The 25,281-nt window shown below is 40.7% G+C and overlaps 1 protein-coding gene across 6 annotated transcripts in view; it reads left to right on the top strand.

Moving 5' to 3' along the window:
- Positions 1–18,303, top strand: part of RASGEF1B (RasGEF domain family member 1B) — a 151,559-nt gene extending 133,256 nt beyond the window's left edge. For all 6 annotated transcript variants that reach the window (XM_035324808.1, XM_035324810.1, XM_035324814.1 and 3 more), the window contains 12 exons: positions 987–1,109; positions 1,985–2,122; positions 6,337–6,549; positions 6,648–6,722; positions 7,730–7,825; positions 8,438–8,540; positions 9,279–9,358; positions 10,620–10,715; positions 13,590–13,685; positions 14,928–15,051; positions 15,750–15,822; positions 16,911–18,303. In XM_035324808.1, the coding sequence (XP_035180699.1) occupies positions 987–1,109; positions 1,985–2,122; positions 6,337–6,549; positions 6,648–6,722; positions 7,730–7,825; positions 8,438–8,540; positions 9,279–9,358; positions 10,620–10,715; positions 13,590–13,685; positions 14,928–15,051; positions 15,750–15,822; positions 16,911–16,935 (1,242 nt within the window). In that variant the 3' untranslated portion in view covers positions 16,936–18,303. The remainder of the gene's footprint in view (positions 1–986; positions 1,110–1,984; positions 2,123–6,336; positions 6,550–6,647; positions 6,723–7,729; positions 7,826–8,437; positions 8,541–9,278; positions 9,359–10,619; positions 10,716–13,589; positions 13,686–14,927; positions 15,052–15,749; positions 15,823–16,910) is intronic.
- Positions 18,304–25,281: the final 6,978 nt, after the last annotated feature.

Genomic DNA, 25,281 nt, shown 5'->3' with positions numbered 1-25,281 from the left:
TTAAGTTATTGGTTATCCATTAATGCTTAACGTAAAATTTAAACGTGTAGCTACTTAGATACTGATTCGTCAAACACGACTTATTTCAAGCCCCAAGAATTGAAATGTTGTACGTTTTGTGATGGGTGCCATAAATCCCTTAGTACTGTGTGGGGATTGGAGTGCATATGATCAATATTGATCTCACAGTGAGGTCAAATCGTTATATATGGAAAATCAAGGTAAAGAGCCCTTTCTTGTAGTCCCTGAATGAGTTTCTATTTCTTTATTCAGTAGAACTAAACTCTGTGCAATTTCCTCCACTTTCACCCAGGAAGCAAGCAGTACTGTGGGAGTTGAACAGTATTTGTGTCTTCCTTCTTAAAGGGAGTATGAGGTGATGATGCATGGTATACTGAAGTCAAGCAGGCAAATGCAGCATGGTAGAGATGGTCTGTGTGGTGAAGTTGGGAAAGTTGAGCAGTCTTGTTAACTGACTTATTTTTTTGTTTACTGTCTGAGGACTGTTTGTTTTAACCAGAGAAATATGGAAGCAAGATCTGTGTTGGTACTCTACGTAGCTTGGACTTGCAGCATGATTTTTTTACGCTGTTGGGCTAGGAAGAGTTGTACTGTCAGGTACTGGTTCTCATAGAGGTGTACTGCAGAGCAAGGGAGATGAGCTGAAATTTTATTCTGAGTAATTTCAGATACTAGGCTTGTAAGAACACTGCGTACAAAACAAGAGCTAAACCAGCCCAGCCCTGTCTTGCTTTGGTTTAATCTTGCCTAATTTGGCTCAAGCATGATGGTACAATGCTGAGTCTGGAGCAATGACAAGTGTTCAATTAAATGCTTACTGCTGTAGTAATAGCACTTGGCACAGCCACATGCACAGTTTTATTTTGCAGATACTAAAGTGTTAGGAACTGATTTGTCTGGAACAAATTTTGAGAAAATGCAAAATGGTGGTGATTTATCCCTTTCTGTCTTCCTCTTGTTTGCAGAGGACGTACATATTCACCTTCCTTCTCAGTTCACGCCTCTTCATGCATCCCTACGAGCTCATGGCCAAAGTTTGCCATCTGTGCATTGAGCAGCAGAGACTGAGTGAGCCTGGCCTGGACAAGGTAATATCCCTTACTCTGAGAATCTGACCTTTTAGTCACTGACATTTGTGGGAAATCTTCACGCTGCTCAGCCCTTCCTGCCTGAGGACTGTTACTGCTGCTGCACTGTTCAATTTACCACTGCGAAGGACAGAAATAAAAGCGATGGCTATTAATGACATATCCTGCAGTGATGGCTTTTGTTTCAGCATTCCAAATGCCTTAACATATAGAGCCCAAAAGTTGGAAAGACATAACAATGAATTAAACACGTGAATGGGAATTGCACTGACGTGTCTCACGTGCTTAAGCTGCTGTCTTGCTTCAGTCTTGGTGGAGTGGCTTAGCTTGCTGTCCACTTACATGGGAATGCAGTTTGTCAGTGTTTGTATAGTGTCTAGAGTGAAAGGAAGCAGGATGTGCATGTTTGCATGGTACCTCCTCCCCAGGAGAATATAAGACAAATTAAATTAACAAATGTGAATCCTTACACCATTTTCTCAGTCTTAAGGTACTGTGCATCTGTAAGTGGTAACTGAAGTTTAACCCTTGGATAGTTGGCTATAAATTACAGAAACACTAATTACAGGAACAGTCTTGCACTGTGACACTCCTGATAATGAAGGCAAAACATCTACATATCCAGATATATAGATATAGTTTTTTCTTTTTTTTTCTTTTTCCTAAGGTTTTCAATTTACCTAATTTCCAGCCCAGTTAAGCCAATTGGCTCTGGTCTGTAATCCAGTGCAGATTTAAATTAATCTTAGAAAAATAACTGAGCTTCATACCCTTACACTCCATAGTATCCTACAGAAAGGGATTATATTTCCTTTGGGTTAGCTGTGTGCTGTATTGCTCTTCCATGTAATGCTCCTCCTTTCCATTTTCAATAGAACCGGATACGAAAAATTGCACCCAAAATCTTGCAGCTGTTGACTGAATGGACAGAGACGTTTCCTTACGATTTCCGAGATGAAAGAATGATGAGAAATTTAAAGGAGCTGGCGCAGAGAATAGCCAGCGGTGATGAGGTAAGTTGTCTGTGCACAAAGTTACTGGATAAAAAGGCAGTTCTTTAATACTTTGATATTGCATAGTTGTTGTTAATAACATGATAGGGCTCTGGGCAATCAAACTAACTTATTAGGGCAGTTCTTGAAGACAAAAAGTTCTGCCTGGTACCTAGGCCTAGGAAGAAACCTTGAAGCATGAAAAGATCCTCTCCAAAGCACAGGCAGAGTTCACTGCATCTCTGAAACCATGAAATAATTGCACATTGTGCAGACAAGCACAACTTGGCTTGTTTTTGTTCTTAATCATTTTGCTTGGAAGAAGCTGGGTAAGACACCGGGAAGCCTTGCATATCTGAGAAATCCCCTGGTAATTTGTTTGATTTGTGTGAATAAGATTTGTTAGAATCGGGCTTCTGATGTTTATGTCAGTGGAAGAGTTATAGCAGGTTTGGGAAAAAGTTTTGAAAAGAAAATTATCAGGAAAAATCGTCTTGTTCTTTAAATATTGGGCTGGACTCAAAGAAAGTCTGTTGTATTCCTTCCTCTGAAAGCAGCACATGAGGAAATAAGGAAGAATGGTTTTGTTCTAAGCACCAGTTCTCAGGTGCAAGTAAAGTTTCAGGGAGGTCTTACGAAATATTTTGTTGCTTAATTGATGCTTGTCTTGTAAGTACTGGAGTAAACTCAACCAAAATCCAAGGCTTATTCCCACTTAGTGGGAAGGCAGTTAACAAGGTTTCGATAAGCAGGTCATGTGTAGCTGGCATAATATGAAGATTGCAAAAGACATTAGAGTGGCATTTGGAAGAACTATAAACACAAAGAGCAATTGCTAAATGGCATCATGCTTCTAGTCTTCCTCGGCTTGGTGTTACTTACGTAAGCCTTTGAATAATGATATGGACAAGGCAAAAAACAGCCTGTTAACGAGCTTTGGTAGGTAAGCTTTACTGGGAGGCGGTGTGAATGCTGCCAAAGGCATGAAAAGACCTTGGGAGCCTATAAATAAGGGTGAAAAAGAACAAACCTAAAATGAATTCAGGAGCTGAAATAAATTTCTGTGTTGTGAAAGGGGGCAGAAGCAACAGAAGAAGGGTGAAAGGAGTGAGATACGGTATGGAATATGAATTAAAATCAAACTTGATGAGCAAACTTTGAATTGCTACAGGATATCTATAGGGGGCTTTGGATTGTGAACAGGCATTAAGTTTGCTTTCACAGTGTGGGTGCTGGGAGACACCTTTCCCTTTACAGTGCTCCCACAATATTGCTTTGCTCCTTGATACTCTTTTAAAAGGAAGATAGGGAACTGACATTCAGTTCAAGGAAAAGTAGTAATATGGCAGATTCTGATCCACTTGAAAAACACCCATTGGCATAAAAGGAGGGCGAGTTGTTTAGCCTGCAGAAAGTTGAGTTCATGGGAGCAGGATGGGAACAGCAACAGGGAAAGATTTTCTACAGTGAAGTTCCTTGCAGTACACAACATTTAAACAGTGAAATCATCTATTGAGGAGAAGGGCAGAAGTTGGAAAAGCTCCTAGAAAATGATCCGTGGGGAGCAATCTTGCTCTGGCAGGGAGTTTCAGATCTTTCCTAGCTTCCATGCTAGACCTCCAAGTGACTTCAAGGTTTCCTTTAGAAAGACAAAAGGAAAGCAAGCGCTGCAGTAAACTGGCGTGCATTATTGTGAGCTGTTGGAACAGCAAATGGCAAATTCCTTGAGCCTGCTTTTCTGCAGATTGCTTGGATTTGTTTGTGTGAGTCATTACTTTGAAGGATACAAAGGAATCGGTGTTGTCTGTTCCTGTTCACTACATCTCCTTTACTTGTAGCTTCTTATTCCACTTTCCAAATTACTGTGCTCCACTGGCACAGTAATTAAGTTAAGAGCTATCAGTAAGGGTCCAGCTAAGACCATTCACCACATGAAGGTATCTCCATCAAAAAAGTCTTTGGGATATTGAACCTTGATCTTTCATTTATTTATTTATTTTCCTCTCAATTTCATTCTATTCTTGCTACTTTTTCCTTCTCTGTGTCCTAAGAGGTCACGCTCATGAAATATTTCCAGATGCTGTTCTGGTCTCTTTTATTGCTTAACTGACCTTTGTTTCAAGGTAAGTTCTGAAGCTCTTCATTATCAGCCATTGTCTCCGGTCACCTGATTAGTTCCATGCAAACACTTACTTGTGTCTTTTCCTGTAAAAACATTTGATGCATGTATGGAGAGCCACACCAAAGCCACGTCCTGTATCCCTAAAGTCTTCTCATACGCAGCCCAACATTGTACCAAGCTCTCTTTTATTCCACTATGATATCATTTAGGGGGAGTGACTGTGGAAACTCCTTTAGCATATGATATTCCACATCTAGCGGACAGTAATGACTTCCAGTCACAATCTGTATAGGACAGGCACCAAGAGATGACCTTCGGGTGAAGTGTCCCATCGCTTTCTTCTGTGCTGTCCAAACCTCAGAGGTTTTAAATATAAATAAATATCAGCATTCTTCCCTTTATTTGTGTCTACAAGATTTGCTAGGTGTGGTACAACTATAGAGGGATAAGTTTTTGTGTTTGTTTTTTGTTTGTTTGTTTGTTTAAACAAAGGCCTTAAGAAGAAGACAGAATACAATTTGGGAAGATGTATCAATGATAATCTCACAGCAATTCACGTTGCTACATCAATATAGGAGGTAACAGACAAGTCAATCATAAGGTGTTCTAAGAAACTGACATGTAAACTTGTTTACCTATCATCTACCAGGAAAAAGGAGTGTGTAATTTTTTGGAGTTGAAATAAGAGTGTAGGGAGCAGGGTGCTGCAGCCTAAGAGTTGAAGATATCTTGTTCTGTGTGGTCATGCTAAATCAAGAGTTCAGGTAGCTTGGCTTCACATCTTCACCAGTTTTTTTCCTTGTGTGGGTTGACAGAAAGAACAATTTCAGACGAGGTTTATTAGCTTTGCTTTTAAGACTGACCCGCTAATTGTTAGGCAATTTCCACAATAAGCCAGAATACATCCAAAATATTTCAGATGCTTTTTCAATCTCTGTTGTTTACCAGCTGAACAAGTAAATGCTTCATAAAGTTCTTTTAAATCAAATTTCAAAGAATTTGGAAGGGAAATAGGTCAGTGAGGCATATTTGTGTGTGTCACCTAGCACCTATTTACTGAAGTGCACCACTTGAAATAATATTTGTGCCTGCGTGAGGAGTGCATTGATCCTTTTTTTGAAAAGTATAGGATCCCCCTGTCCCCCTGTTCTCTTCCCACACTACCCCTTAGTGAAAAACATTGCAGTGTGTAATTGTCTAGAAAATCAAAATATATAGAAACCAGAAGGCGATTATTTAGTAACAAGCCAAGTTTCGCCTTGGTTGAATACCATGGACCTCAAGAATGAATTTGACCCAAAACAATGCTGTTTTATTTGGTTGAATTTGGAAATCCATATAAGTGACAGATTCATAGAGAAACACAAATTCATTAGAATGCAGGAAACATTCAGGCCTTTGACTGATCACACTATGGTGGGCTGCCAGTAGGTGTTCTGGTTGCTCATTTTTTTAACTACTTTTGTTTTCCATTAATATCTATAGGCTGATATCTGGAATTTGGAAAAGTGACCACCTGGGGGGCCGTTACAGAGTTCTGTCTACATAAGTCAAGTCCTGCTCTTATACAAATTTGTTCATGTGGTAAATTAAACAGGGCAACACAGAGAGGCCTGCAGGATGAAAGAAGGAAAGATGGCTTTATACTCTTCTCCTTTCTCTCAGATATACTGCGCCTTTTAACTCTGACTTAGGTGAAACTGGTCTTGTTTCACCCCAACGTGAAGTAGGCCCTATTATCATCACTAAATGACCATATGTTGTTGGGGTTTATTTGCAGTCCTAAGCAGCAGAAGGTGGAGAATTTTCATTTCTTGTATTTTATCACAACTGGTACTTCATTCGATGCAGAAGATTCTGCGTATTGTTCCTGTTGTAACGTGGCTAGTCAAGTCACTGTTAAAGCCCTGAGACAATCAATCTTTAAATACTCATCTGGATTCCTTTTGTTCTGATGAAATGTCAGTATCAGATACTCAGCTACTAGAATGTGTCCTATGTTTACAACAGGATTGTCAGGCATCAGCATCGTTCCGTTTTGGTGTCATGCAGTCTGTATATAGTATCCTCGCACATTTTGAGAACATCTCCCAATTGTTTCATGTCATGACAGATGTATCGGAAGAACGTACAGCAGCTCCTCCAGAACCTCCTTCGAAAGCTCGCAACTGTTAGCCAGTATGAGGAAGTACTTGCAAAAATTAATGCAACGTCCACAGATCGCCTCACGGTCTTAAAGACCAAGCCCCAGTCCATCCAGAGGGACATAATCACAGTCTGCAATGATCCCTACACGTTAGCTCAGCAGCTTACACACATAGAACTTGTGAGTTTTCATTTCTCCATTATGATTTTGTCCTTCTCCTCCTTTTGATATGCACGTTAACCTAGGATCTGACTTGATTGCTTGTGTGCTTTTTTTAGGAGAGACTTAATTATATTGGACCAGAAGAATTTGTCCAGGCATTTGTGCAAAAGGACCCTTTGGATAATGACAAGGTAATTAGAGATCTTGAGCAGCTCTGAAGTGTGGCATTTAACATCCTAGAGGTCAGGTGCCTGTGAACTAGAAGTTCCAGCAAACAAGTGAGAACCAGCAGAAGCAAACTGTAAAGTGAAAATGCTTTTGTACTCCTCTTAACAATTTTGTTTTATCAATGCTTTTTCTTTCTGGAGGACATGTCCAGGAGCTTCAGAACTCAGAAAACAAACTGAAATCAGTTTAACACATTTACTATTTTTTCTGATTTAAACTAAGGGGAAACTTAATCCTCTGAATGTTTTCTTCCATCCACCTACGTAGTTAGTCTACAGCTGGAAAAAGCTGAGATTAACTTTGGCTTTTGCATTACTCATTTTTAACATCTGTTCTTCCTTTTACTAAACTCTTGAACTCTTTGCAGCAAACTGACAACTGGGGCGGTCTGTAGGTAGAGTACACATCATGAAAAGCAGGCGGTGAGCTCTATATTCACATAAAATGAAGGTTAAAGATGCTGTATTTTTAGCTAAGTGTGCTGGAGTTACCTCTTTAGGTGCTGGATTCAATATGACTTTAGCACAGTTAATTTAAAGAGCATAAGTCAGACAGTTAACACTAGAGTTACTATCCAACTTAAAACTGACAAACAGAATAGGATGACCCAAGCTTACAATTTGTATTTTTGTGAGACAGTCTCTCAAAGTTATTTTAATTTAATATTAAGCAGATATTTATTTTTGATTGTTTGCGCAAATCTATCCTAATTCCCCAAAGCATGCTGGTGGGATTAAGAGCAGGTGATGGATTCTGCCTGGCTGCCTGAGTGCTTTACTGAGCCAACAGCTTGGGAAGAAGTGATGCATACCCAGATACTATCACTGCTGCTTTACTTCTAAGGTTTGAGGGTAATTGAGTTGATCCTGGTTACTTGACAGGGTCTCGGGATGGCAAGGCAGAAAGCCAAAAGGTCTCTCTTAAGGAAAAGGTGAAGATTACAGTAAAAATTGCTCTCTTTCTTCTGCAGAGCTGCTACGGAGATCGAAAGAAGACCCGTAATCTGGAAGCCTATGTAGAATGGTTCAACAGGCTCAGTTACTTGGTTGCAACAGAAATCTGTATGGTAAGCAAGGACTTTATCTGTTAAAAGGTTTTGCTTAGTCTAGTCGTCAAAACCATGGAGCCTTTTTAGGTTTGTCCCTTGAGTATGCCCTTGGACTTTCCATTTGCTCAGCTCCCCATGTATTCTTGTGTGTCTGTAGAGGGAATAGGTTGCATGTTTTCAGCATCATACTTGTGCATCTGCATTGTTCATATGACAAAGTGGTGATGTTATACTACGTAAGTCCTTCTTGGCACAGGAGTGCGTCTGGCCCTTCTCTCCTGTTACCCTTCATGAATGGAGCCATCTATTTTCTCCTGTGTGCTGACCCCCTTCTCTGCTCAGCTGTTCATCATACCCTTCTTCTTTTCAGAGCATCCTTATCTGTTGTTCTTGCTCTCTATCTGCCTGCTGTCTTGCTTGTCTTTTCCATTCTGACATTTTGAAGACAATAGTGTGGTTTAATCTATAGGTACAGTGTTTAAAAAAAAAAAAAAAAAAAAGTTAAAAAAAATAATGTAAAGTCATGGTCCACATGGAAAAGACCTTTGATGTAGGTGTTTTTTCTTTTGGGGATGGGTTAGAGCTCTCTGTTTCCAGCTGAAAGTAACACTCCAATGTCATCTCTTGCAGCCTGTGAAGAAGAAGCACAGAGCAAGAGTGATAGAATATTTTATCGACGTGGCACGGGAATGTTTTAACATTGGCAACTTTAACTCCTTAATGGCTATTATTTGTAAGTATGCATCATGAGATGTTTTGTCCCTGTTTGAATCTGGATAAATGAATTGTGGTGCTTCATAGGGAACTCTACTGCTTAACGTGCTCAGCGATGTGCAGTTGGGAGGGGAAATGGCAGAGAATTGCTAGATATTTTTGTAGAATTATATATGTAAGAAATTAATTAGTTTTTAGTGTACATCACAGAAAAAGCTAAGTTTTCACTGTAACTCTTCAGAGATCTAAATCTCTGCTTTTTGAAACAAGTATTAATGCTAAGTTGGAATAGACACTCCTCCTGTAATATGGAGGATTGATGTCTTCTGTTATTTCTACAGCACCATAAATATCCTAGCAGTTTAAAAATTCTACACCTTTATATCAGTTAGGAAAATATTGGGAATATTTATGGAAATGGTAAAATTTCCCAGATACCATAGATTTCCATTAAATTTGTAAAAGGTGGTGTTAAGACAACTCATTTGACTTTTTTACTCTATATTCACGTTTATCAAGACCACGTGAACTTATAGCATGGTATTTTTTTTTGAGAGATTTTTCTGTAAAAGTTGTTGATTTTTTTTTTTTTTTTTTTACCACTGGAATTTCAAGAAAACAGAAAGTCTGACTTTAGAGTATCTCTGCTGAAAATATTTGTTATTGTTAATAGCTCCTTTGCTCTAGAAATGGTTACCAGCCTTAGCCACCTCAAAGATTTCTGAATGTTCAAACAATTTCTCTCTCTTACATCCAGCTGGCATGAACATGAGTCCTGTCTCTCGATTAAAGAAAACATGGGCAAAAGTGAAGACAGCCAAGTTTGATATTCTTGAGGTAAGTTTGACCGGTACTTGGACACGTGGCTGTTAGTAGTATGCCACTTTAAGCAGCTCTGAAGTGCAAGTATGGCTGCTTTCTGATGTGTTTAATTTAGTATATATGTATGCTCTTAGTGGACATTCCAGAAGGTGTAATAAGAATGTTTCAGTTATCTTGTGCTCTTTCAACCTGGAAGAAGGACATTGAAATACCTGCCTTGTTACTTCTAAAAAACACCCCCTAAATGGCAGTACCGTGATTTTTTTTTTTAAAGAAAAGTAGGTAACATCTTGAGAGGCAGATGTATTAGAAAAGGTTGGCGTGGATTCAACTAATGCAGTTCTGCCTTTGAAAATGCAGTTTAGCTGTAAGGCAGCTGCCTTGTCCATTCAGAAAAATTTATCTTGAATTGATTGATTGCCAATTACTTTCAGGTAGTAGATGCCTTTGGCAAAGATCATGTGGGCGCAGTAATACAAGAATTTGTGATCTACCCAACAGATTATTTACCAACAAGTTAATTAGCTTGGTCTACATGGCAATCGGTTAACTCAGGCTATAAGTAATACAGACAATGCAGTGTTCTGGTCATGATGCAAACATGGAATGTTTATTAATACCGTCCAGAGGTTTGACTCGGTCTATGACAACAGATTAAAACCGGACAGTTGTAGCCACCTCACACTTGCTTCCCCCACCCTTGGGTGGGAGATAGCCTTCCTTGTGTCAAGGGCTGGCTGCAAAGCTCTTAATCAGCTCTTAATATCACAGTCCTATTTAATTCAAACCTATTATGCAGGCTGGGCTTTGCTGGTTAAGGGCGTGTTTCATGAGCGATGCAGTCATCCTGGCCACTAACAGCTTTAGCTGCCTGATCTTACACTGCAACCAAGTCAGCTCTGAGAAATCTGCATACATAGGAAGAGTAGAATATTAGTGTCAAGACACACTGTTGTCGTAGTTCATGATTTTGGCTTTTGAGTTAAAGCTGAAGCTACTTTATTGGTGAAGAGGGAAAGAAGAGGTCCATAGTGCCTGCCTTCGCTTTCCTGCCCCTGACTTTTGTTGTGATGAGTGAACATTTTTAAAATCACGTTTCTCTTCTGATTGAAAGAACAGATAAAGAGATGCCACAGTCCTTTAAAAGGCTATGTTTGTGGTGGTCTTACAAAGACCTCTTGCTTTTTAAAATAGTTGCTCAAATGGAAAAGTGTTGTGTGTGGTGATGACGCTGGCTCTCTGAAGCTCATTATTTACATTTCTTCGTGCTTTGTAGCATCAGATGGACCCTTCCAGCAATTTTTATAATTACCGGACTGCTCTGCGTGGAGCCGCTCAGAGGTCCCTGACAGCTCATAGCAACAGAGAGAAGGTATGTTTGCAAATGACTTGGCAATGGGCAGAAAAGAAATAAGCTTGCTAAGTCACATGGTAAGCTTTTGTCAGGGGAGTCTGATTTTCAACAGTTCTACCTCAGTTTTTTTGTTTTGTTTTGTTTTGTTTTGTTTTTTTTTTAATAAAAGCTCAAAACTGAATCCCTGTTTATGTCTAAATACTACCTGTAAGCTAGCACCTAGATAAATGCAATATTTGAGGAAACCAGGTGGATCAAGAAAATGACTCTGTCACAGCGGTCTGCTGAAGTCCAGTCTTGTTTGGTACTGGCTGGAAGTTGCAAACATGTAGTGATAGATTTGATTATTTATATTAACTAATATACATTGCCTCAGCTCATACTTTGACATGAAAGACAGAGGAGAAATGGGAGAGTGGTGTTTTTACGCCCAAAGGAACATAACTGGCCTAACTGTGGGTAATGCATGTTAGTTCAGAGGTGTCTAATTGGGGGAAATATTGTAGTTCTTCAGAATCTGGAAGTTAGTCTCTGATGTTTCTGTCTGTTTCTTTCATGAATAATGTTCTTTGAATGTGGGATTTGCAAAGAAGAGGGACTGATAATTGCTGAAGCAGGAAGGATAACGAGAAGAAATGTTGCTGAAAATGTTAGAGAACAAACTAGACATGCGAAGTTTAGTGGTTGCAAAGAGACCGAAATGAGCATCTCTCTCTTTTAAATGGTTTACAGTTTGAGGTGGAAAAGCTTTAAAATCTACACTGAAAAGATACTCTAAAACTCAAATCTAGACAGAACTTCTGTCTAAATCCTGGGGAGTGCCCTTCCTGTACGGTATTTGTTACATGAGCATTAAATATACTCTGGAGTTTTAATGGAAAAGGTGAGCTGAATCCGGTATTAGTGGGATGCAGGGGGTTAAAATCCCCCGTTGCAGATTTCTGGAATCACTGCAAATTATGCATTAACGGAGGTGGCATCTTTCTTTACTTTTTAAAATAATTAGCTTCTAAGAAATAAGGTGGATTTGGTTGCACATTCATGCAGAGTCTCGGTTGTAGTTCTTGTGGAAAGAAGCCAAATAGCTTCCTAGCTGCCATCCACTTAGGAGCTGTTGTTCATCAACTGCTTACCACATTAGCACTTTGTGCTGTGTTTAATAAACCTGATTTCGGTGCTCATAAAATAATTTAAACTATCAGGCAGGATGAAGCAATTCCATCTGCAGACTGCTTGTCTACACTGATGTTATACACATGTAAATAAAATCTATATTTTTTGTTTGTTTGTTTGTTTGTTTTTCCTGAGTCCTAAAGATCTGTTTGCACAGCATTCAAAACATCGGAAGTTTAAATCTTGTTGTTTTTTTTTTTTTTGAGAGAGAGAAAAGTGAATTTTAAGACTTCAAAGAAAGAACTTTTACATATTGAAATATTGCAGCCAAGTCTCGCTTGGAATTTGTGATATGGTGATATTTGTTTTGTGCTCAGTTGCAACAAGGATGTGCAGCTATGCAAATTTTTGTAGGATGCAAATTGAAATGCAGTCATTTTCAGAATGCAAGCATGTTCCAGCATTCTCCAAAAGCAAATACTTGGATTTGTTCAGTCAGCAGGAAGTGTTCTGTTTTGAATCAGTCAGCGGTAAGGATCAATTTCTTGCTTGAGCTCACAGAACTGTAGATCAAAAGTCATCTATTTAAGTGGGCTTATAGCTCCAAACTTTGCTGTATTGTTCTTTAGCTTAGGTCTCTCCTCGTTTACCAGACAAGTCCCTGTCAAGAGGGATAGCTGCACTCTGAAGAGATACCCTGCATGAATTTGGGGCACAAGTGGAGGTTAATGTCAACTTCCGGGGAGGCAATACAGCATCACCTTTTATTGGATGAAAATTCTTCTGTTTCAGTGAATTGATCTCACTTCTTCATGTCTTCATTCTTATATGAATAGCCATTCCAACAAATACTTTCTATTCTGGCCTGTTTACTCAGTGCCTACTGAAACCACGACATTTTGTGCCTACCTGGTTGCATTTCAACCCTTGTGTTAAAGAGGTTGATGCCTTGCCTTTCATGTTGTTTCATGGTGGCCTGCTGTGATTCAATTGCATGCTTTTGTTTCTTCCACTGCCAGCTTTGGTCTGTTGTATGTAGACAGTTTCCTGAGAATCTATAGTGCCACCTACTCCAAGAAGCAGAACAGTTAGAGGCCATGGTAGTTCTGGAGGCACACACTGTTAGGGGAGGGTGGAGACAAATGCAGTCTTAAGGCAATGGAAGCACTAAGAGGGTTAGAGCAGGAGCCCAGCAGATGACAATACACTGTCAGCTCTTGCCTTTGGGTTTGATTTTTGGTCAGGATTTCCTCAGCTGCCCACAGCATTTTATCCCAGCTATTGACTTCCATGTAGTTGTTGATAAACTATGTGCAAGAAGTAGGCACCTCTTGAGTTGTATGTTCTGGAATCTGCAAAGAAATATGAGAAAGTGAAAGCAAGAGGGAAAAGAAATAGAAATGAAGTGATCTAGGCAAACTGTTGTTCTAAACACACATTGTAGCCACACTGAACAAGCAGTGGAGTGCCGATGGGTGCTGAAATTGTGACCTTAAGAGAGCTACATGTCAAGAAGCCTTCAAGGTAATGGAAGCAGTTGTTTGGCACAAACATGGAAAGGAAATCACAGGGATTAGCTTACCATCCAAGGGAGGACTTTATGTACTATAAAATGTAGTGAACACAAAAATTCTGTGGATTGAGAGAGAAATTATATAGATCTTAGTCATTTGGTATTTTGTTTACCTTTTCTACCACCTGACTTCACTTAATTGTTCTCTATAGAGCAGTATATTTTGATTCAGTACCAGACTGAGAATATTATTGTTCTTTCCTTAGATCGTGATACCTTTCTTCAGCCTCTTGATCAAAGATATTTACTTCCTCAATGAGGGCTGTGCCAATCGTCTTCCAAATGGTCACGTCAATTTTGAAGTAAGTAGAACAGTGTGGCACTGAGTGGGGTATTTATATAGCCTCAGCCCCTTCAGCAGAAGGCTGAAGGCAGACCACGATTCAGCTTCCACTGGATTCTAGGAAAGCAAAACTAGACTGTAATTTGACTATATCTGTTACTTTTCACAGGAGCTGAGAGGTAGTCAGGAAAATGCAGTTTTGGTGAAGTTGGAGTGTTTGTAGAAACTTATTCAACATTCACAGCTCTTAGTGGGAAAAGTCAGAACTTCTTCCCAGTGCTCAAATTCATCTAAACATTTCAATTCACATGTTTATTATGCCTAACCAAAAATCATACAATTCAGTATTTTGGGTCGTCTTTTCAAATTCCAAACGTAAAAGTTAAGTCCATCCTTTGTCAAGATACACATGCAGTAATTTTGTGCATGACAGTTAGAGGTTGTCTCTGAAGAAATATGTGACAGAGCAGCAGTGAAGAAGTTCTGAGTCTCTTTCAGGAGTTCTTCTGCCTTTGAATTTACACTTGATATCTGACAGTGTGGATTACCCAATCATTTGTTTTCTTGTGCTTTATGTTTTAAAGAAGCTTGGGTCACTCACACCAAATTACAGTAATTTCACTTCTTGTAATCAGCCTCAACTAGCCTGGTTCTAAAGTTAGACAATGTTTATAGTCTGGAATGCCCTTTTTCACAAAGAAACTAAGTGCCCTTGAGACATGTTAAACTTCTCTTGAAAGAGCTTGTCAATGAGTGACATCAACACACTACATGGGGAAGTTTTTATTTTTGGCATAAACTTCCAGCAAGAAAAATGAGCGTTTCAGATCGATTAACTTAAAAATGGAACATCTGGATTTCAAAATGTCAGTATGAAGCATCTGGAGACTTGATGTGAAAATTACTAAATGCTTCACTGTGAAACAGGGAAACAATAAGCATCATCAAACGTAAAAGTTGGCACAGAACTATTATCAGCTCCTTGAAAAGAAATTGAGTGCAAATCATGATCTACTATTTATATTCATGATTAAAAACAATTTCACCATGGTGGAGGAGTGGGAAGTCATCCCAGGTCGAAGCAGAAACACAAAAGTTAGAAGCTGAGTTGTTCAGTCATGTTCAGTACTAGTTGAAAAGCTGGGAAGTTCCCAAGCCTTGGGCTTGAAACCGAGGGCTCGCTCTCTCTCTTTCAAAAATGTTCAGGTAATTAGTACTCTCCAATATAGCATCTGTTCTGTTTCCTGTTCTACTCTGGCAGAAATTTTGGGAATTAGCAAAACAAGTCAGTGAATTCATGACATGGAAACAAGTGGAGTGTCCATTTGAAAGGGATCGGAAGATTCTGCAGTATTTGCTCACCATCCCAGTCTTCAGTGATGATGGTAAGGAGCTCTGGACTTCGTGCAGGTCGGGTGTCGCTGATAATTGCTTGTCTCTGTCCACGTTAACTCATGTTAACTCATTGCTTTTTCCCAGTAGAAAAAAGACTAACCCAAAACATCTTTGTCTGGGAAGTTTAAAAATAAAAATTAAAAATAATAATAATAAAAAAAATGCTTCTCCCTTACAAATGAGAGGGAAAATAAGATTTTTCACATGATGTGCATGTGGCCTAGGAAAATCCTTGTCCTTTTCTCTAAAATGGAATGAGAAAAAAAATGATTTGGATATGTGGTCCCTGTAAATATAATCTGAAGTGTGTATATATATATATGGACTTTCAGGACACTTAAAAGGGTGCTGCTTGAGAAAGAAAAATGGGACTTGGCTGGTTTCTTGTAAAGCACCATTGCCCTGGGCTCAGTTTTTCCTTCTGAGTGCTTTCTTCCACTCTCATGCTTTTCAGTTTCCAATAGTTGTTTTTCCCCTTCAGGGTAGTCTTTGTTCACACACACTTTTTGTTAGTATTGTCTGTATGTAATTATAAGCAAAATGCTGTACTTTCTAATGGGAATCCGGAGCCCTCATCTGAGGGATGGATAATATAAGCCTGCTTCAATTAACTTCCATCCATTTTCCAGGGAGAGCACACTTAAAAATGCCAGTAGGTTTAACATATTGTATTTGCTTGTGATTGCAGCACTTTACTTGGCTTCTTATGAGAGCGAAAGTCCTGAGAATCACATTGAAAAGGACAGATGGAAGACTCTGAGGTTTGTGTCAAAGGTTACTCGCATCAATAAATAAAGAGAATAGGATATGGAGCTAGCATCAAACAGTTAAAACCAAATGGCACGCTGTATGTTTCAGCAGATGGGGCACAGCATCTGTATGAATCCCCCTTTCACTCTGGGACTCTTAGAAAAATGAGCACAGTCTTTATCTGTAGCCCTCTCAAGCCTTCTCTCCCTTAGGGGATTGGAATTAAAATAAGTAATTGGGTATATTAATATTTTACGTTATTCAGTATAGGAAAAACACTTTCTAAACTTCAAAGAAATCTGTACTTCCTCACAAGTACTAAAGAACACTCTAGTTTCAAGCAGACATTTCTGGAGCCGCTCCATCCCTTTTTGCAACTCGATTTTCAGAGAGGTTTGCACAATGATCGTTCTGCCTCAAATGTATACATGAAACCAGGTAATGATTTAGAGTCCAGTCTGGGAAAAAGGAATTGCAGCAAATGCTGGCTTTCCTTTCACTGCTGGCTGTTTAGCTTCTGCTTTGCCAATTAACTTATTAAAAAAAATAAATAATAAAAGGTGAATTTATGGCAGCAGAGAAAACTCATCAGGTACCTAGATGGAGGCTTAGAATTAAATAGGTATAGATCTGTGTTTTCACCCATAAGCCACACCTCCATGTCAATTTTTAAACTACCACTATCCCAAGGAACTGACCATTAGGCAGTTGTTCTTGTCACTGTTTCTGGCAGCTGGTGCGGTAACACCTGGAGGCACCCATGAATATAATGCCTCAATTCTCCTGATCCACTCTGGGAGGCAGCTGTGCACTACAACCATGGTGTTTTTTTCCTGGGATATCATGAGGGGATTTAAGAGTTGTATTTGACTAGTCCTGGTGAATTTGGGGAGGGGAGGAAAAAGGAGAATTACAATCAGTGCATGGTCACTCTGGCCCAGAGCATCCCACACAGAGGCGAGATGGACAGAGAAAGACTTGGGGATGGATCTGTGGTAATGCTGACTCAGTTCCACAGGATCCTTATCTGAGTGACTCCAAAGCTATCTGAGAAGATGTACATAATGGTTTCTTCTTTACATTTCCCTCTTTGTTTCAGGTCAACGCTTCTGGGCAGAGTCTAATGCAGGAGATGGCTGCTGTTTCTGCTGTTGCTACGTTTTGTGGCTCATCAAGGGGCACGGCGTGGTTTATTTCTTTGTGTACTGAGCAGCGTTCAAGGTGATGAAAACTGCAGTCAGTTGAAATACCTTGTCAACAAAGATGAGACAAGTTAACTCAAGAACAAACAGGCAGCTTCTCACATCAGACAGATGAAATTAAATCACAGCCCACTCTTGGCTTAACTATTGATTGAAGACAGCACTGGCAGAACCCTTTGAAGAGCTCAGATGCCACCTATGAATCATTTCACACCTGGATGAAGTATTTTTCCCCCTCCTTATGCTGGAGCTAGCTGCTACAAGGACTCTGGAGCGTTAATGCTGGATTATGGAGGGGAAAAAATTACCATTCCTTTCAGTGAAATCCAGGTTTGCATCGAAGAACTTCATTCCTAATAAGCTGAATATAGCAGGAACTTGGCCTGACTGGGACTGCTAATAAGGGAAAGGACTGGACACAACATATTGGCTGCTGGGGAGGGAGAGTTTCTCCCCGCCACTGTAATGGTGGCTATTTTTTTTTCTTTTTCCATTATGTTTCTGAGTTGGCTGCTGGCAGACAAACTCATTATTAAGTTATTTAAAAAATGTAAAGTAATAAAAAATAAGGCTGTGGTAGAAAACACACCTGGTAGAAAAATATAGTAGCTCTGTAGCTTGGACTATTTTACAACTTCTAGAAAGCTTTTTTTTTTCTTTCTTTCAGTTGTTTACAACTAACCACTACATGCTACAGACATTCTTATTTTTACTATGCTGTTTTGTTACTCTTATTTTCCATACTTGACCTTCTTATATTAGGTTGAACAAGCTGACTTTTCTAGAATGGTCTTTGAGAAACTGATGTACAAGCTATGTTAAAATATGAAAGTATGTTTTTAAATCATTTTTATAATAGCTTTTTTGAGAGGGTAACAATGGAGAACACAATCCAGTATGACAGAAATAGCAAGATGCCAAAAAGGAAAAGAAAAAAAAAAAAAAAAAAAAAGAGGCTTCTTCTCAACTACATCTGTGAACAAAACAGTCTCCCTTTGTTTGCTTTATGGATTATAGTTATGACTGTGAAGTAGTTCACTGTGTTATACACCTGATAAGTTTGTAGTAGCTCTGAATACTTAGCCACTCTATTTATCCTAGGAAGAACCTAATGAGGAAAAAAAAGAAACTGTAGCTGTAGATCACCCTGGATGTGAAATCACTAAGCAAAGGCACATACTTGGAAAAACAGGTATTTGCAATTATCCTGCCACTGTTACTTAAAAAAAAAAAAAAAAAAAAAAAAAAGGCAAAGAAATAAGAATAAAGATATCTATTTGTTGCACTGTATCTCTTGAGTTTTCAGGTAAGCTGGTGTTTAATTTCTGACCATCCTTTTTCACGCAAGTATTTAATTTCTGAGTTCTGTAAGAACATGCTGAAGAAGCCTTAAACAATAAGAATAATAAGAATACATACTGTTCTTAACTACTACCTGTTTGCTGGTACACGGTGCTGGAAATCAGTGAGTTGCGTATTCCGTGAGCTCCAGCTATGGGAGTGCCTCAAGGCCTGACATTGGAGGATTCCTCTCTTCTTCTCCCGTTCAGTGAGTTATGGTGAAGGAGAAAGAAGAGACCAGCTCTTTGAAAGGAGGAGATTTTCTGCAGTTCACAAACTTGCATCCCAGCTTTTGTCAGGTGAGGGCTTTCCAACCCTTCCCTGTACAGCCCTCCCCATTGTTGAGGCTTACAGGCAGGACTTAGTTGATGGACAGTGCTGACAAAAAATGGTGTATTCCTCCTCTACGTCTCCTGAAAATAGGCTGATATCATCATAAGGTTCATAAATGAAAGTAGCTTCCATGGCACAATATTTGCATCCTTATTATCCTTTTTTACATTTTTATTTCTAAGGAAAGCCACAGTCTGTAGCAAAGGGTTAGATTACTTCTGAAAATAACCTAGCCACTTCCCTTCTGCACTGTAACAGTTTGACTACATGCCTGGCTTAGAAATTGATTTGTTATTTTTGTATTTGAACAGAGCCTTTTTAAATGAAAGGAGAAATAGCATTAAGCTGCCTCCCTCCAGCCCGTGGGCTCTGGGTGTTGTCTTGAGGGCCAGGTTCTTACAGAGAAGAGGCAGCACACAGCAGCAGAGGAGGCAACTGCTTCCTTGGCACAGTAGCTGGGCAGCAGGTGCAGGAGGCTGCGACTGGTGCTTGAAAGGAGAATGCAAATTCCTTAGCCCCAGGCAAGCCAGAGGCCACTCCTTTAGGGGTTATAAACTCAGCGTTTGATGTTAGAGTGATGCAAATCTCATCGCTCTCTGTACCCTCTCCTCCCATGTTCTGTGAACCTTCTGTTCTGGGTGTCCACTGTGAACACTGAGCTACTGGTAGGCTGTTACCATGGGCTTGAAAACAGCTCGTAGCTTGTACCTGTAGCAAATGAGAGAAAATGACTCGTATGGCTAACCAGCTCCTAAAGGAAACATTGCAGACTCTGAAATGAGGAGTTACAAGAACTCAACTCTACAAGTTGAGTGTTCAGTCAGGACATAACATCCCTGTTCAGAGCTGACAGATGCTTGGTACTTAACAGGGACAGAAGGACCATAAAAGTCTGCCCTGTAAAAATAGCTCACACATGACCTCTACCTCTTTTTCCTTGTGCTGCAAGCAGAGAAAAAATGTGGATCTTAAGGACCCCTATGAATCAATTTATTCAGAAGAATCTAGATGTCCAGATAAGCCCCCATTTTCTTTCTCCTACTTGGGTACAGTTTCATGCTATAATCAGGCAAAAATAACTTGCATGCAATAACACGCAAAAGCCTGCTTAAAACTATCACCTCCAATGAAGCTGTACTTCCAAGTGATTTTTTTTATTATTATTTTTTTTTTCTCAGCCTTCCTAGGCTGTGTGGTCTTGACAGAGGGGAAACAGGTGCTTGATCTAGCAGTAAAATTTACTTTTATAGTTAGGAAGCAAATGTGATTCATCTTCCAAGGCTATTTGTGTTGGGAATTTTCCCTGGCACTTGGGGTGGTGGTCCTGGTATTAGTTGTGTGCAGTGGGACCCCTTGTGGGCTTATTGTGGTATTTCTGCCGGGAAAAAAAAAAAAAAAAAAAAAAAAAAAAAAAGGTTTCTGTAGGACGTCTGCTAGCTCCATCAGCTCCTCTCTGTCTCTTCTTGGTCATGCAGGATGGATTTTTTCCAGGTACATAGGAGAGACAGCAGTGTGGAGAGAGACCCTAACCCCTCAAAATTAATTCCCTTACAACTCCATCTGTCCTGCTCCTGCAGCTGCTGTCAGACAGATCCAGATGGTCCCACTTCTACCAAGCAGCTGTACCCTAACCTACTTTTATGGTCATGAAGTCTTCTGTCATCAGCTGGTTTTCAGCTTGAAAACAAGGCTGGTAAGGATTTTCAAGGGAACCTGTCTAGTTACGATATTACTATTGTTAGCCTTCTGCTAAACTGACACTGCAGACTCCAAACTGATGGAATAGAAGGTCAGAGAGATGTGAAGTGCAAGCTTAGTGCCAGAAAGTACCTTACTGACACCAACAGATGCTCTGCCATTTCTCTGCTGTGCTGCATTAAGCTCTTCTGGATTATGTTTATTTTCCCATTGCTAGAAAGTTCTAGGTCTAGCACGGCCTCAAAAGATGTTATGTTATAGGCCAAATACATACCCTGTGGGGTAGGATTTTCTGCTTTGCTGCTGCTTCTCCCCCCTGGCCTATGAAGTCCAGAGGTTAGAAGAGAAGTTGTTCTTAGGATTTGTAGCTGCAGTAGGAAGCAGCATCTGGAACCAGACCATTCCAGAGAAGGACACACTAAGCAGAGCATCCATCTTGGTGTTACAGCAGGATGCTTTCGTAAACCCCAAAGTATGGTCTTGCAGTCAAAAGTCAAGATGACATAGCCTTCCTTAGAAATTACCATTTAAACTATAAACCAGCCCAGGACCTCCTAACAAAACAGTATATGGAAGGGGGAAAAAAAAAAAAAAAAGAAAAAAGAAAAGAAAAAAAAAACACTTTGCCTTTGAACTGCTTTTTTTTTTTTAACTTTTTTTTTTTTTTATGGAAAGTATAGCATTAAGATTCTGGATACCTCACTGCTTTTCAATTTATTGTTTTTTTCCCCTGTGAGAAAATGCATGTATTGGGCAGAACCTGTTTTCCCTTCATGTGTGCAACTGCAATAGAGGGCTTACTATTTCTCAGGGAAACAATAATGTTTTCTTGGCTGTCTTTCAGAGCTGAGCCATCTTCTATATATATATTCCTGCCAACCTACTCCAAACTGAAAGTATGAAAGCACGATAGGATAAAATGCAGCAAATGAAAAACTGCATCTTGCTGATTTCAACATCTACAGAAGAACTGTTTTAGTAGAGGTTTGTAGAAAGTCAGAAATAATTAGGGCTGGGAGCAAGTCTCTTATTTCAGAGGGAGCAAGACTTTGCTTAGACCTCTTTCTGGTTTTAGTTTTCCTGGTCTACAAAAGAAGTCAGAGGAGGATCTATGCAGGAAGGAAAAAGATGATATGAAAGGAAATGGGTTCTCATTTCCTGAGACATTTAGTTAGAGACAGCGGTATTGAATGGAAAAGCAAGCAAGCAAAGTTTATGTTACTATAGTTGGTTTGACTATTGAACTTCATTTGGACTATGTCGAACTTTGGGCTTGCTGACACAGAACGTCCATTTGTAACCAGAAATGCTGTAGCAACTCTTGCTACAAAGGGAATCAGAGAATTCCTGCATCTGCTAAACTAGGCAAAGTGATCTAATGCTTAAAAGGAAATAATAATGTGAAGTTCTAGCAAGAGGGGTCCAATAATAAAACAGTAAAAGTTAATACAAAATCAGAGCAATTAATAAGGAATATACTTACCAGTATGGATAGGTGATAGTGTAGAAAGTTAGCATGTGAAACAAGTAAAGAATACGTTTATTGAGATGCTTTTTCCCCCAACATCGTGTTTCACCAGTGCTGCCAGCGTAACAAACACCTCTGATATAACCAATGAATGTTAGGGTTTTCCCTTCATTTTTGTTTGAGCCAATCTGTTGCTTTTTTGTACGCATTTCTGTATGGCAGTGCAATCAGGCCTAGAGAAAGTAGCAAATGGTGTCCCTCGATCCCTGTGTAAGCCAGTTTGATAATCAACAGAGCTGATACTCAGAAGTCATTTGCCCCCCATTAAAAAATAAATAAATAAAAAGTTCACGGTACTACATTTTCTCAATCAACATTGCAGAGAACAACTGTTATGTGAATTCTGAGGGCTGAGCATTAAAGAAATCTGATCTGTAAATCTCTGTTTTAGGTGCAAATGTCAGTCAGCTGTAACCACTGGAAGCTAAGGGAAAGGAGAGAGTGAGATGCGTAGTGCACCGTGCTGTGACTTTATGCTGTGCTTATAATGTGTCATCTACATTCTTCACTGATAAAGCAGTATTAAATTGTTTATTGAGAAATTATATTTAATTTCTCTGAAAGAGAAGTGATTCACAAGTGAAGGTATGTTACTGAGCTTTATTTATTGCACTATCTGTGGTTTTGGGATGGCAGAGTAGGAGAAGACAATATTTTTTCTAAGTTCCTTTTCAATTTTCATGGTGTTTATAGTCCTGTGCATTGAAAAGAATAATCCCTTTACTGCTCAAATCAGAAGTGTAGCTTGTATACCACAACACTGGGAGTGAATGCAGTCAGGGTTTTTTTCCAGTGCGTGCATTTTAGGATCTCTACCAACTATTTTGTTCACTGCAGCTATCAGAGCTTGTAATTTTCACTATTCTTCAAAAAACTAGAGTGATTCTCCCATAGTTATATGACTCTTGGAGCAATACCTTTGAGAAACACTCTACCTGTCACATTGCTAACGATAAACTGCAATTGGAGTCCAAACTTCAGCACATCAAACATAAGCAGAAAGCAAATTTCTCTGCAGAACTGCTCCTTCGAACTCACTGAACAGGAGGTAAAAGGCTATGCCGTCTTTGCAGGGTACCTGGCGTGTAACAGGGCAGGAACTTTGAAAGTTATCTCAATTGAAATGCGAGTTGGAAACAGAAGCATCACTGTGTGCTAATCCTGTGAACTGTGGTGGCGTGCAGTACAAATGGCACAATCAAAGGACGGTTTCGGGATGCGTGCCAGGGGACACAGGCACTCCCAGCTGGGAGTGTTCAGGCTGAGAGCCAAAGCAGCTCAGGCGTGCTGCAAGGGATGCACCAGGGCAGATCCCTGGCTCTGGACTTCCAAGGGCTTGGGCTGTGCCTGGGCCTCGCCCTGCCGCAGCCGCCTCAGAGAAGCACACCAAGGCAGCCCTGGACCCAGGCCTGCCTGCAGGGAGGTCTGGCAGCAGAGCCCTGCCCCGCACACAGGGGTGCAGGCACCTGCACGGTGAGTGTCTGTGGCCCTGGTGGAGAAGCACTGGTCGGGTGTCGCTCATTTTGCCGAGCAGCTGAGAAATGCAGGGCCTTCCATGATCTGAGCCCGGTGCTGCAGGAGAACCATCCTGTCAGGGGCATCTCGTGTGGAGAAGGGGCAGATCGGCAACCCAAAACATCTCAAGCATAAAGAATGTGTGAGGGATTTCCTGCCTCAGGAATTCCCTGATCACCTCATCTGTGTTACCACATGGCACTTAGCTGACTGGCATGTGGCTCACTAGCATGTTTCAGTGTGTATTGTGAAGTGCGTGTGTAGAAATAGTTTTATGTGGGGGTTACAGAGCTCCTGTTGCCTTATTATTTATGTATATCTGTCCTAGGCCCTTGGTATTTAAAGCCTTTTCCTAGCACATGCTTGGGTCTGTAGAACACATGCTTTAGTGCCTCCTGCCTTCTTGCCTGTGCTGTGATTTTCTTCACAGGTCATATGGCAATTTCTGTTTGCCCATCTCAATCCAGCCTGATTCCTGCAGTGGGATGGTGAAGCCCTTGAGTTGGAACTGAGAAAGAGGGGAGGGAAACCAGCTAGTTTTTTTTGTCTCATTGTGTTAGACCTCAGAACAAGCTGCAGTTCATCCAATCCCCCGTGTGTTACTAAACATGGGCTGTTGTCAGAAACATAGCTGGGAAGGGACATAGGGAAAGGTCTGTGACAGCACCGGGGCCAAACCAGACAGCCCTGCCTGGCTGCTCTGCCTGTGGTGGTGGCAGCGATGAGAAAAGCAGGACGATGCAGCAGGATCCCCTCTCCTCAGCCAGGCAGCTGGGCCAGCCTGTCCTGCACAGCTGTGGCTGCTTCTATAGCTCCAGGGATGAGGATGGAGAACCAGGAGCTGGTGACGTGCCTCTGCTGGCAGACAGGGCAGCTGCAGAGCCTGTCTCTTCAGGGCTGTGTCCTGGGAAGGCTGCTGGGGCTCTCACATCCACCAGGCTCCTCAGTCCCAGCTCGCTTCTTCCCTGGGCCTGGAGAGCTCTGCCCAGCTGGTGTAAATGGCTGTAAATGTTGGCACAGGCTCTCCTTGGTGGGAGGCTGTTAGCTGCCCCAGCACTGGTTTCCCATTCAGCAGCTGACGCTGGGGGGAGGCTTGTGGCCAAGGGGAGAATCCAAGCCTTGTCCCAGCCTGTGCGTCCTGTTGTAGGAGGGGTGCAGAGGTGCAGGACTGCCCTGCAGGGCTCAGACTACAGTCAGCAATGTGACGGCCGGTACAGTACCAGAGAAAGGCTCTTGTACAAGCAACCATGGCTCCTAGGTGTGCCATGTCCAGTGACTGGGGCAGGAAGATGCTGCTTTGTCTCAGGTGGCACCATTGGTGTTGATGTAACTGAGTGATGATGATAGTGGTAATAATTTGGAACCTACCAATTTTTATATGAACATTTTGAACTGCTGAAGGTACTCCTGCCTTAGTGTGTATAATCCAGATAATTCAGTATAATATGGATAATTTCAGGAGCTGAATGCTTTCACTGACCTGTGGCAGCCACTGTCAAAAAAGCTGTGGTGGAAACGCTATCAAGAAGTGGTAACACCTATCAAAGGGCTTTAGTAAATGGCTGAGGATTATTTTAAGGGTTGAACTGTTTCCTTTTTCCCAGAGGGATGATCAGATTCATCTTCAGAAAAAGAGAATGTCACGATCTCTGAGGCTGGTCAGATTTACTGCATAACTCTTGGTAAGTCGCTTAAACCCTGACACACACCTCTAGCACCTGATCCTGATGCTGTCTGATTGGGGAGCAAGTGAAGGGTATGGCTGCTGGACATTGGCCTCAGTATTGGCCTTTTGCACCAAATGGCTGATTTTTCGAGGTCATGACAAATTAATTACGAGTCCTCTGAGGTTC

Source organism: Oxyura jamaicensis, chromosome 4 (assembly GCF_011077185.1).
Source record: "Oxyura jamaicensis isolate SHBP4307 breed ruddy duck chromosome 4, BPBGC_Ojam_1.0, whole genome shotgun sequence".
Lineage (NCBI taxonomy): Eukaryota > Metazoa > Chordata > Aves > Anseriformes > Anatidae > Oxyura > Oxyura jamaicensis.
This window is presented reverse-complemented; position numbering and strand designations above follow the sequence as displayed.